Source organism: Atractosteus spatula, chromosome 1 (assembly GCF_055471065.1).
Source record: "Atractosteus spatula isolate fAtrSpa1 chromosome 1, fAtrSpa1.hap1, whole genome shotgun sequence".
NCBI lineage: Eukaryota > Metazoa > Chordata > Actinopteri > Semionotiformes > Lepisosteidae > Atractosteus > Atractosteus spatula.
Window position 1 is genome coordinate 45,738,087 of NC_142706.1, and position 12,620 is coordinate 45,750,706.

At 41.1% G+C, this 12,620-nt stretch overlaps 1 protein-coding gene across 6 annotated transcripts in view; it reads right to left on the reverse strand.

The window, feature by feature from the left end:
• Positions 1–204: 204 nt before the first annotated feature.
• The window catches only part of LOC148840939 (protein FAM53A-like), a 43,979-nt gene continuing 31,563 nt past the window's right edge, over positions 205–12,620 (reverse strand). For all 6 annotated transcript variants that reach the window (XM_088937035.1, XM_088937103.1, XM_088936737.1 and 3 more), the window contains one exon: positions 205–1,864. In XM_088937035.1, coding sequence (XP_088793161.1) covers positions 1,538–1,864 — 327 coding nt within the window. In that variant the 3' untranslated portion in view covers positions 205–1,537. The remainder of the gene's footprint in view (positions 1,865–12,620) is intronic.

Sequence of the window (12,620 nt, forward strand, 5' to 3'; positions counted from 1 at the left end):
ATCTCCAACTCATCACCGTGGAATTTCCCTTTAGCATAAGGATGCATGTGCTTATCTTTGTGTCAACCCAAGGTGACGGATGGTCATGCAGACTGTGTATCCTTAAGCGTGGGCTTCCTAGGTTCCTAAAAATAGTGTGGATTTCAACATGCCTTTATAATATTATTGAGATTTAAGAGAACACATGACACAAAAGCCACAAAATTGCAAAGCAAAGACCAGTTTTATTTATTCCGAGGACTAATTTTCCCTCAGGTGCTGCTGATGTGATTAAATCCCTGGGAAATTCTTTTACAGTCCCCTTCTACAGCTCAGGTATTCATGGAGTTCTGAACCACTGTGTATCATTATGGCAAGAAACACCAGACAGGTGGGCCATAACTATGACCCAAATCCATATATTGTACGGTGTGAAGTTTAATGAAAAAACAGTGATGCAGCTGATGAGACAAGCAAGTTCTGCTTACTTAGCAAAAGGTGCAACATCCTCTTTTGAAAAATTGGTAGCATTTACAAGACATTGGTTTCAAAGACCTGATTTGGATGAAGACCAGAAGGCGATCTGGTCAGATGTTAATACAAGTAACATTATGATAGCCTCAAAGGCACTTAAAGTGTGGACAACCCCCTTTGCAGCTTCAGAATGGGGACTATGAAGCAGAGCTCAAGGGAAACATGGATATCACACCACAAACAACTAGCAGCAACAGAACTTGTCACCTTCAAATAAACTGGGAACCACAACTAACAAAATGGTGGACAGCTACCATTTCCAAAAACAGTTGACTATCCACACACAAAGAAAAGAGGTAACTGTTCAAAATTTCCTGGAAATTGTGTACAGGAAGCACTTTATGAGCACTGCTTAATTTCTTTGAAAGAGGCTACTGCACCTTTAACTTAAGTTTTCTAAATGGTAAGTTTTACAACCACCCAACTGATAAACGGGTAGTTATTACGCAGATTGAAACACCTCTTGGCCAATTAAATAACCAGTTGAGAAGATTAAAATCCTATCGCTATTTGGCAAATTAACCAAATTCTTTTTTTTTTCCTTTATATAGAACACTGACTTTCCAGACAAGCAGCTTTTATACCCACGCTGACACCATGTTAGACAAAAGTTTTGTACTTTAATAGAATGCCCTTTTAAAATCTATTTTATATAACAAGCCTTTTTCTTTTCCTTAGCTAAGACGTAATACACAAAGTGTAATCTAAGTAGATTTGTCATCTTAAACTTTTTTTAAACCAAAATATTTTCCTCTATCTTCATTGTGCATTCACTGAATGACAAAGTTACTGGTGACTACCAGAATTCTCCTGTACAACTGTCACCTTCTAAAACAGGCCAGAAAACAGCCAAATACAAAATTTCTTTCAATTTTGCTTTGTTTTTGAGGGAGGTTAGGGAAGGGTGTGAGAATCTGTTTGTTTTTTTTCAGGGATTTTAACGCAACGCAAAAAAAATAGTAGTCCTCTACCACAAAGAAACTTTTATAAAAAGGACAGGTTCCAGAACTCGTGTCCTGGCCGATCAATTGTTCTCAATCTGTTCTAGATCCAAGTCTACGCAGTCCAGAGGAAAAACGCCCCCTTCGTTGCTCTCACAATCGCTGGTGTCCTCATCGCTCTCGCTCACAGCCGCTGTGCTGCTGAAGGCCCGGATGTGGCAGGCAGTGCTGTGGCTTGAAGCAAGCCTGTGGAGCCGACACAGGCCCTCCTTCATGGGGCTGGAGCCAGGGGTGATGACGTTCATGAGGTGGTCGCTCGAGTCGCAGGGCGACGAGACAATGGTCTTCATGTGAGGGTCATCATCCTCCTCGTAGTCCAACGAGCAAAGGCTTTTGGAGTTTTTTAAAGTCTACGGGAGAGAGGAAAATACTGTCAAGTATTGCAGAGGGTGCTGGAACAAAGCAGTAATGAGAAGTCAAGAGCTTGGCACCATGGAGAACATAGGCGTACTGTCTTTCATAACTTCGAAGTACCATCGTTATTGAAATTTGCCGACGTGCTTGACAGGACATTCACTTCAAACTGCAAATCCCAAGCGCCTAGAACATCGTATGACCTTGCCACCACTACAGATGTCAATAGTGAAGCATAATAGTACAGAGAAAATTACCATTTAGGAACTTAGCAATCATGTGTTTGGGAGAAAAACACAAACATAGGGAACACGCAAACTCCACACAAACAGCCCCAGTCCAGATAAATGCAGCTGTGATGCAAGTCCTCACTGCCATGCCACTGTACCACCCTTGATTGCACTAACAGAGGCACAACAAATCAGCCTGTAATGCTAATTTGTTTATTAGCTCATTAGTCATTAATGTACATTTCACTAGCAATTGGGGAAAGAAAAATAGGACTGATCTAATTTAACAATAAAACTGTTCAAAAAACACTGTTCAAGGCACGTGGCTACTTTAACTGTTATGTCAAAATAAAGCGCATACCTGCACTGTTAAAAGTTTACACAGTCTGAAAAAAGCACGTCAAAAACTAAATCGGGGGATGGGGAACCTCCAAATGCTTAATGATCATAAACTATGATTTTGATGACTCTAAATTCTATGAGATGCAGGGGGGAAAAACAACGATGACAAAATTCACAAGAACATTATCGGAAGGTTTAAATGCAGCCTGGCCTGGCTGATTAGATCAATGTGGGAAATCTGCCAAGCGAAATTCCTTCCTTGCTATACGGTCAGATAAACTGTGCATTTTGAGGTATAATGGGTATAATTATGTTATCTCCTCAGCAGATCCACAGCTGCCACACGGAAAGATGCTTGATGAACTAGCTCCCTATCAGAACAGAAAATCATTTGAGTGGATTGTTTAAAACCGTCATCTAGACCTGAAATGCTTTCGGCTGTTGCTTCTAATACTGAGCAAGCACTGTGCGTATCGGTGACAATACTTCTGCCCAAAACAGCTCCACTAGGATAGATACTGCCCAGTTTTAGCAGCTGAGACAAGCTTTAGTAAGCAAAAAAAAACAATCCATCTCAAAATACATCCTTGAGGAACTTAGTTGTTAATAACCCTGTTTTAGATTAATTGTTAGTGTAATGTAAGAGTCTGAATTAAGCCAAGACCTGCAACCTGTTCTACTTATACTTGAGGCACACCTCTTTCATATAACTCTTCAGGCCTTAAAACTCCCCTCACAAAATGCTACACAAACTTCTACCTCCACACGGGCTTGTTTTGTCCATCTCATGAACACTAATCAATGTCCTACACAGAAAAACCCACATGCCTGGCCCTGAACCAGGCTCTGGCCAGGACCACTGACACCCACTTCAGCGTTAAGCAATTATGCAATGCAATATACACTCCTTAAGACTCCTATTGTTTCAGTAGTGCCACAGACACTAATATACCAGTGAAAGTTTCAATGACCTACTGCTCAAATTTTAGGGGTGAGGCCCCTATGTTTTTCTCACAAATCTCATCGGAAAAGTTGATACTTTCAAAGATGCCATCATCCTAGATTTCTTTGTTGGACTTTTCGGTTTTGCAACAGTATTCAGCTGAAATTCATCTTGGGCTGAAATTTACATGGACACAGTATGGTGCATATAGGGCAGTGCTTAACTTTTCACTTGCATCCCCTTGGAATGATTCAACTGCAACCCTACGTTAAATACACTCAGGTCTAATTGAAGATCACATGTCCATGAGCTATGCCTTTGCTAACTATACAGCCAGAAGTGTATGAACTGTGCTAAATGATTGTTTGAATGAGTTCCCACTTGTGGGTGCAGAAACCGTCATTTCGGAACCATTCCAGCTTAACACTTCTTCATGGAAAGTGGGAACTGCTGCCATTACTCAAACAGCAATTTAACAGAGAAGCCCATTATGAAATAATTCCAACACCCCCCAAAACACTACTACAAATTAAGTCCTTGCCTTTTTTTACAAACCCCTACAGATTCTTTTTTCAACCTCTCCTGTTTTGACCACTAAAATCATCTTACTGGAATCTTGTATCAGATGGTACAAAACACTGGCTGCCAAGCACAATGAAGTCTACTCATGGTTCATCTCAATTAGATTCCCAGGTTGCAGTTCAACTTCAAGACTTTTCTCAAGCAGCTTTAGACGGAAGTTATGTTTATCTGCATCAACTACAATCCATTGTACCCTAGTGTTAATTCCTATACTTAAGACCTGCACGCTGAAGATGCACTAGGTTCTGACAACCCCACCAGACAGTCTCAGACAGTAACAATTGTTACTATCCCTAGAACAGTTAGTCTTTAGGCCACAAAGGTTACTAGAGCCCTCGTTACTTAAATCTGACCGTAATCTATACACAATTCTCTATACACAATTCCATGATGTGATATATTTTTACTTATTTTATATTGTAACATTGCTCATAATGTTAAGGTTTCTTTAAGTGAGTTCACTGTATATACTTAAAAGTCCTCTGTCTTGTTAATTAGTTCCATGTGATCTCATTTTTTAATCTGCAGATTACCTACCAGAACTATTTAACTTGAAAGTTTTCTATCGCAGTTTCTCCACTCTGCCGGAGCTCAAATTGCTGTATAAGGCAATAGCAAATAAACCTTATACAACAGGTAAACAACTAAAAACCAAATTCTCAGATGCAGAAAGTAGAAAGCTCAACTATAACAAGACTACTTAACTCCTAAACATCTGCCTCTGAGATGACCAAATGTATTTTTAACAAGGAAACCTGGTACTTAGTGAACAGCAGAAAGAAGTAAAAATAAAACTGCTGACAAAGTATGCGGCAAGTGCCACAATTTAAAAAAGAAAACTCGTCATCCTGAACAGGAAACAAATCACATTAAAATGTCTATAGTACAGTATCATAACCTAAGTGCTACCAAAAGGTCTATACAAATTGTAAAAACATTTGTTGCCAAGGACGCATGAGTATTAAACTGAGGGGAGAAGGATTTTTTTTTAAAAAAGCTGAGGTTTAACACAATTGCCTTCCCCTTGGCCCCCTGCTTCATTGCTCTTCAGACTATTCCGTCCTTGTGCTGCAGAAGCACAGAGGGTTTCAGGCCACAGAAAATCACTTCATTAAATGCCATTCCCGGCCTAATTTTGCATTGTGATCCTCTGAGCTGATCCAAAAGGGAAGCAAAGCGCCAGATGCTCTCAGTAGCTGCCACCTTAGTGGAGCCTCATTCACTATTCCAAGAAAACCTCCAGGCCTTTTATTCAAAACCAAGTACCCCCAGCCTGTTCTCTTCTGTAGGGGGGACAAAGAGCTGACTTGTCTGCGGCTTACTCCCAACGCTTGATTATCATCTCCTGGCCCTGCCTACCACTATCGCCTTTCCTTCTTCCCAAGCCTGCTGGAATTTGAACTTTAAATGGATGTCCTCTGCGGGAACAATGGATAAAAAGGGAGCCTTTGATTGTTCATGCGTCGCTGAAAAGAAAAGGACCTAGACCCATCCTGGCTGAGGCGTAGCAGGACCCTGAGCAAGGCCGCCGTCCTCAATTGCAATGGACCGACTTAAGCCTGCGCCCGCTCATTCAGCCTGCTGCGCGCACATTTCCATACCCCACCCCCTGCAGCATATTCTCCAGGTTCCAGACATTTAACATCTTTCCTTCGAGAGCCGCAGGGATGCGGTACGGGCCCTCTCCGCAATGCCCCCCCTTGTACAGCACGCCGGAAGGCACTCAGACCCTTTAAATTCAACCTGAAGACCACACTAAAAACATGAAAGGATGGTAAGTTAAGAACAAAACAGGCAGATGTAGATTGATGTTCTTGATCTCCAGTCCTGGAAATGAAGTTGGTACAGGCAGACTTCCTCAAGTTTGCACTTCAGCAGTAAGAGGATTCTTATGAAAAGTTAGTGAACAAGTGCCAGCAGGGATTTCTCTTCATCCCAGGTTTCCCAAAATCCAATACCGAGGACTGCAGGGCCACTAATTCATACCAATTCTGTCATCTACTGCCAGAACACTCCTGTTACATCTCCCTCCCCCTGGGTGAGGTTTATGGTGTCTTATCTTTCTTTGAGCTTAAATGCAAAGTCATCAGATGTTGCGCTGTTCGAAAAACACTGATCTGAACCCAAGGTTTGTCTCATCTTTTGAATGGCTGCTGTTCATATAATCCATAAACTGAATTAAAGACCCTGCAGCGTAAGCTGCAATTATATCCTTCTTTTAGAATGTACTATTTCCCTACCGCCTAATCAGACCACAATAAAATGCTTGCTTGAAAAGCTGTAACTTCTGTTAAGTTTTGTTCTGTAGTAATGCTACAGAAATTACTTGATTTTTTTATTGGTGTTGAAGACTTTCGCTTTTCGAATTGAAGACTCCGCTTCTTTGAACTGCAGGAGAAGAGACCTGCTGACGTACTTTTTTTGACAAGGGAGCCAGAAACATCCATCCGTCCGCAGTGCAGGCCCTGCATCGCCCGACAGAAGAGCTGGTCCTGACTGGAGGAGCAGAGCACATCCATCTAAGATTGCCAGAAAGCTGCACGGAAGGTTAGAGGAGGTGCTGTTTTGCTGATAAACGAGAGCCCTGGCCAAGTCAAGTCCACTGGTCTCCAAGCAGTGGCACAATCCAGGCCATGAATTTGTAACGTGATGAGCACAGACAGGACTCATTACAGTTCCATTACCAGCACTCTTTTTACCATGTGGAAAAGTCCTTCTGGGGCTGGCCGTGCTGGCAGTGAGCTGTAACCCTAATAGGTGGGGGTCCTCTTGAAATAAATGCTGAGCTGTGTCAAAGGTTGCTTTGAAGGAACTGCAGGAGGTGGTGGTGAGGGGAGTGAGGGGGGGGGAATGAGGGTTGAACACTGCTTCCACTTAGCTGCATGATGAAATTAAAAAATCGTCCTGTCTCACCCATATGCTATCAAGATAAATTCATAGCTACCACTGCTTTCAGGGTATCTGTTTGCACGCTTACAGATCCAGATAAAAATCGTATCCTTGTTTTAGAGCACAAAACACGCAGAAGGCACTGCATCCAACCAGGACAGAAATTGAAGGAAGAGAATTTCATAATATAAGGCAAAAGGCTATTCTCTAGGGTTCAAACAATTGTAGGCAATTGCTCAGTCACTGGTGAGAGCTGAAAATTCACTGCTGCGACCATATCAGATAGATCCAGTCTCCATGAGGATTTTTATGTTAAAAATGAACAAATGGCTCGTGTTGTCATAAGATTCTTTTGTTGAACAAAACTTTCAACAGAACTCATGTTTAAAATCACAATTTCTTGCCAACAAGTGGTTTAAGAACCACAAATGTACTCAAATCAGTGAAGCAGCTGTTGTTAGTTCTTAATTTTCCCCGTTTTCCAAATATTGCGTAATCTCTGGGTCTGTCACCTGTTTTGCCTAACAGGGGTTGGCAGGCCCATTCTTGCTGTGGGTCAGTCTGCGCCCGTTACAGCAAACGGAAGAAAACACTAAGCCTGTGCTCGGAAACATTCAAAGGGTGCTCATTTCTGTAGCCAAGCGGCACCATTAAACAGTTTATAAACATACAAATACCTAAACTGACCAACACTAAATGTTAAGCATCACGAGCCTCACTCTAATAGAATAAGACCGTCATCGGTTCCACAAAACAAAACCACAATGCTTGCGTAACTGCTACTTAGACGTTTAACTTTTAAAGCCTCTGGAGGAAGGTGCTGCAATTGTTGAGCACTATTCCACATGTAATTCTAGCCCCACAAAACACCCACACACCCAAACTGACCTTGCAGCATTCCCTTTACATTTGCATTTCTGCAGTTCACCGGAGCAGAAACGCCTGCCTGCAAGGTGGTTAGAAGATAGTTAAAAAGCTCTAACACATTAGGAACTTGATTTTGAGAAAACAGGGTATACAAAGCTGGGGAAGCTGGCACCTCTGGGAGAGTGGGTGGAGAGCTATCCTCCTGCGTGCTAGAACGCCTAATGGGCAAACGCATCCTGCGTCCCCCTCCGCCCCCGTTAATGACCACCTTGTACGTCAACAAAATAAATAAAAATTAATTAAGAATGTTTAAGTCACTGGAAATAACAGCTCCAATGCACACTCATTAACCGTGCTAAGCCGGCAGAAAGCGCGCGTCCCTGGCAGAGCCGTATTTGTGAGTGACGGTTGCCAGGTTTCAACCTCATTAAACCCATAGATATTTTGTAACAAGTCGGCTCTGTCAGACCACACCGCCGTTATAGAGAGGCAAATGAAAAGTGGAAGCAGCTGCCGCCAGCACCTTCGCTCAGCAGAGGGGAGAGAAGCCAGACTGCAGCTGCCACTTGAGAGAAGGGGGCCCCAGTACTGGTTGGGAGGATTGGGTGCATGGAGGGAGGGGAGGGGGGGCCGCCAAATTAACTCATCCAAACCGTTGCCTTCTTTGTAGAAAGCAGCCTTCGCCAGCCCAAGTCACGGCCTGGAGACAGAGGAGCAAACTCTGAATTTTATGTTAATGGGAAGACGAAGCACGCTGAGAATGTTTTGTTTTAAGTGGAAAAAAAAAGACAAGCTGCACTCTGATTAAATGAACTGACTGAAGTCAGAATATGCCGCATGTATTCCTTTATGCATAGACATGCTAGTACTTTTTTAGGGTAGTACTGGGAAACAAGAAACATCTAGAATTTCAGGTAATGCCTGACTGCTCTCCTTTGGGTGGGTGGGTAGACATTTCCCCCCGTTTTCAAAGGCTAGAAATAGCGTTCCAGGCCTAGAGGTGAAATACAGGTTGCCAGGTAAGATCGTGTGAGCTCTGCTGTGGACTTCATGTAAATATTTAATTCACGTGACTGAAGCTTTGACTGGAACTTAAGAAAACTATGGAAAAAATTAGCTTTTGGATAAAAAACCTCCTAAAACCTGGAGAGCAATGAATATAACTTACCATATATGAGAGGTTAAATTTAGAAAGCTTGTATTTTTCTTAACCAAACATGGCAATAGAAAATTCTAGTCTATTAGGTAATGTATCATTTTTTGTTAAAAATTGTAAACATTGAAAAAAAATTCCTTTCCAACTTAGACAGGAATTCAAAATATATGCATTAGTTATCACCAATTCCAAAAGTTCCTTTTCTGAGTTTTAAACATTTTTGCCACATCTGAATGATACATTTTATATTTGGCAGTGAATGCCAACAGGAAATTCCATTAACATAAAATACTACTGTAGCATTCTCCTTCACTACAGACTTTTTACTGGTTCCCATCTGGTCAAACTCATTTTGCGGGTAAAACCATATATGCAAGTATTTTCAACAAAAAGTTAAAGCCATCTTCTAAACCAAGTCAATCTTAAAAGCCCATCACTTAGAATTGCCACAAATTTGGTAATCCGTAATCATTTTGTAACTGGTAAACAGACATCACATAGCTAACTAAATTCTGCTGACTACAATTCCACCAATGGAAGTAATACAGGCTGTACAACTGCAGTCCCTGCATGCAAGATCCCCTTCGCTGCTCTGAATTCGCCACGCCAATCCCACCCTATAGTGTTTTTTTTCTAGAAGACATTCAATGCACCACAACAGAGCTGATTGGAATGGATAAAATTATTAGTTCAGTGCAGATGCAGTGGAAATTAGTGTGGATATCTCAATGTGGTCATTACAAATTGCAGGACTCATTTGCAGGGAATTCCACAACCCAGACTTCACAGCACTAAGTCTAGAGTTTACCAGCAATGCTACAGAAAACCAGACAAACATCCAACTCTTAGCACTGGTATTCTATACATCAAAGATTTACAACAGTATTCCTGCTTTATTAAAGCATAACATTCTATAACTGAACTGAATTTTACAAAACCTGCCTGTGTAAAAAGCCAGAGTCTTAACAGGGGATTAAGGTAAATTGTAATTTAAATGGCAGCTAGCTAGGTCTACATAGCTTGAGGCTTTTAAAAACGAAACGGTAGTCAACCTTGTAGCAAGTTCAGAAAGTACTGTTTGTCAGGGGTTTTTAAAAGGCAGGTCCGCACAACTGCTTTAGCTACTACACTCCAAACCCCTCAAATATATGTTGAAAAGTCAAGAGCATAGGAATTGCTACAACTGGGAAGATGTCATTCAGCTCGTCTAGATCAACCAGGAGTTTTTTTTTTAAATGTAAAGCATTTAATGTAGTGCAAAAATGTAATGTGTCAGAATGGTGTTATGCCTTAGGTGGCAACTGCCTTGCTGTTTTCCATAAAGAAACTGTGAGCAGATGTGCCCTAATAAAAAAAATTAAATTAAAATCCAAGCATCAAATCCAACTGTGAAAAATTACAGATTCCACTTAAAAGGTGGATGACTCATTTCACAGCTTTCAGATTTGTTCATTAGACATTTTAAAAATATACATACAACATGCGCCCTACATTACTCAGTGTTTTAAGAATATACACTGACATTTTGATATTTAAGTAAAGGCACAACTTAAAGAGGTACCTGAAGGATTTAGTTTAATTTTTCTGAAGGCTCAGGTTTTTATTTTAAGAATTGTTAAGACTGCGTCAAGTCGGTAAAAGAGTGTAAATATACAAAAAAAAACACCTGCTGTTTTGTAATAACTGACAAATTAAGGCCTAGTCCTATCTCAAGTTGTGTTTTAGTTTCAGACCACTGTCATGGAAACAAGTCCTCATTCACAGGGCTCTTGTGTACACCAGCCACAGTCCACTGCCTTCCAAGTGTGAAAGCAAGCATGCACAGGTCGACTTCTGTTTAGTGAGGATAAACTGAAACAGGATTCATGGACAGGTGAAGTCAGGGGGAAGCTTTTCACTTTTCCTGGAGCTTATCACCAGCCCCCGGTAGCAGCTGCTTGCTCTAGGAGCCAACAGTGCGTGCCTGACACCAGCTACTTTAATCATCTAACCACTCGTCTTGAGCGCATGTACCACACTCACCTTTTACAGCAGGCCAGCAGCAAGGCCACAGAATAACAGACAGGCAGCTGGGGGAGGTTTGCTATGTAACTATGTTTAGTTCTGTAATCAAACTTTTATCTCCTCCTTTGATGCCACCACCTCCTCCCCCATACAGAAATGGTGGCAGAGGAAACAGCAGTGAAATAATGTGGTACATTGTCAGATATGACTGGGTGAACAAAGAGGGGCTGCATAAAGGTAGCTAAGTAGCCGTGTAGCCAGATAAGCAAGGTCTGATTAAGGAGAAAAGGTTTCTCAAACGTTTGTGAAAAGGGAATTTTTCCCAAGCATTTTAGGTTTTCCACAGAGATCCTTGGCTTCCAACTGCTGCTGTTAATGAGCTTTCCTATATTCTGATCGATAGGTTCTACAGCTCAGGACAAAGCTCAAACTGGATAACTCACTATTTGGAAGAAGCCACGATTTACTCTTTTTTAGCACCAATGTTACAAAGTGAGATCCTGAATGCCTACAGGGTAGATAATGGAAGACAACACACTGAAATACAAACTAAACTGTTTTCTAAGATGGTCTTAGCCAGCCTGTTACTCCATCTTACATATCTCTGCATTGATCAAACAAAATGTGAATTTTGTCAACTCCACAAATGTGAGATAAGTAGCCAATTTTGATGGTTAAAAAGGAACAAAAAAATAAATGTTTTTAGAAAATTAAAATTATTGCAGCTTAGGTGACAGAACTGATACTTTTATCTTTTAGTTTGCTTCAAAAGTACATTATATTTAATGACACAGGAAGAACCCATTACACCTTCCAAGGTTATGCTGATTTCTAAGAGACCAAGAAATCAAACCAAGAATGGTCCCACCCAGAAGATAAATGTGTACATTAGAATCCTGTGTTAAGAGACCACGTTCTATCGTTCGATAGAAGGTTACTATCGACCCACACTGGAGTCATCTCCTTCAGTCTAAAACATGAACAGTTAGAGATGTTGCCTCTGCCATTTCCTCATTTAGATTAGCTGTGAATGGAAATGGCCTCTGTCTATCCATTATGCTACCTCCTTCATAACCATTGTGACAATTATTCAGCATAACAGCCTTTCTGAAAGAATTCCTGAAAACAAATGAAAGTTCTTAGTTCTGTGGGTTAATTTTACCATCTTAAACTCCTTTATTTCATTTCATTGACAGATAGGCCTTATGTAAACGTCAGAACTTGAGCTATAAATTTTTACTGCTCTAATTTTCATCCTTAAGTAATATCACACATTGTCAAGCTCTTTGATATTGTACTCAAGAAAAAGCAGTCTATAAAAAACACTGATTTGTGAATGACTCAGTGTTAGAACTACAGGGCATGAACCAGCTGCTGGAATAATAGTTTTTAACTTACAGGACTATAGGAGACTGTGGTCAACTCCCCCACTAAACAGCTCTCAAGGGCAAGACCATAAGACATTCAGGTTGACATAATAAACCACAAAAGATTTTATCTGAACATGAGCTACCCCCTTCCCCTACATTATGCAAAATTCTCTGCTATTTCAAGCCATTTACTTTAAATCATTTCTGCTCAGATGGAAATGTTCTCCTTCAGCCGAACCTCATTTTGAGATTCCAAAGTTTTGAACACAGACTAGAAGAGGCAATTCAATGATGAGCTGGACAGTGTCAGGAAACGCACTCCACCCAGTGTAGGTTTTCACTGCACCCCTCCCTATACCTGAAACGGCT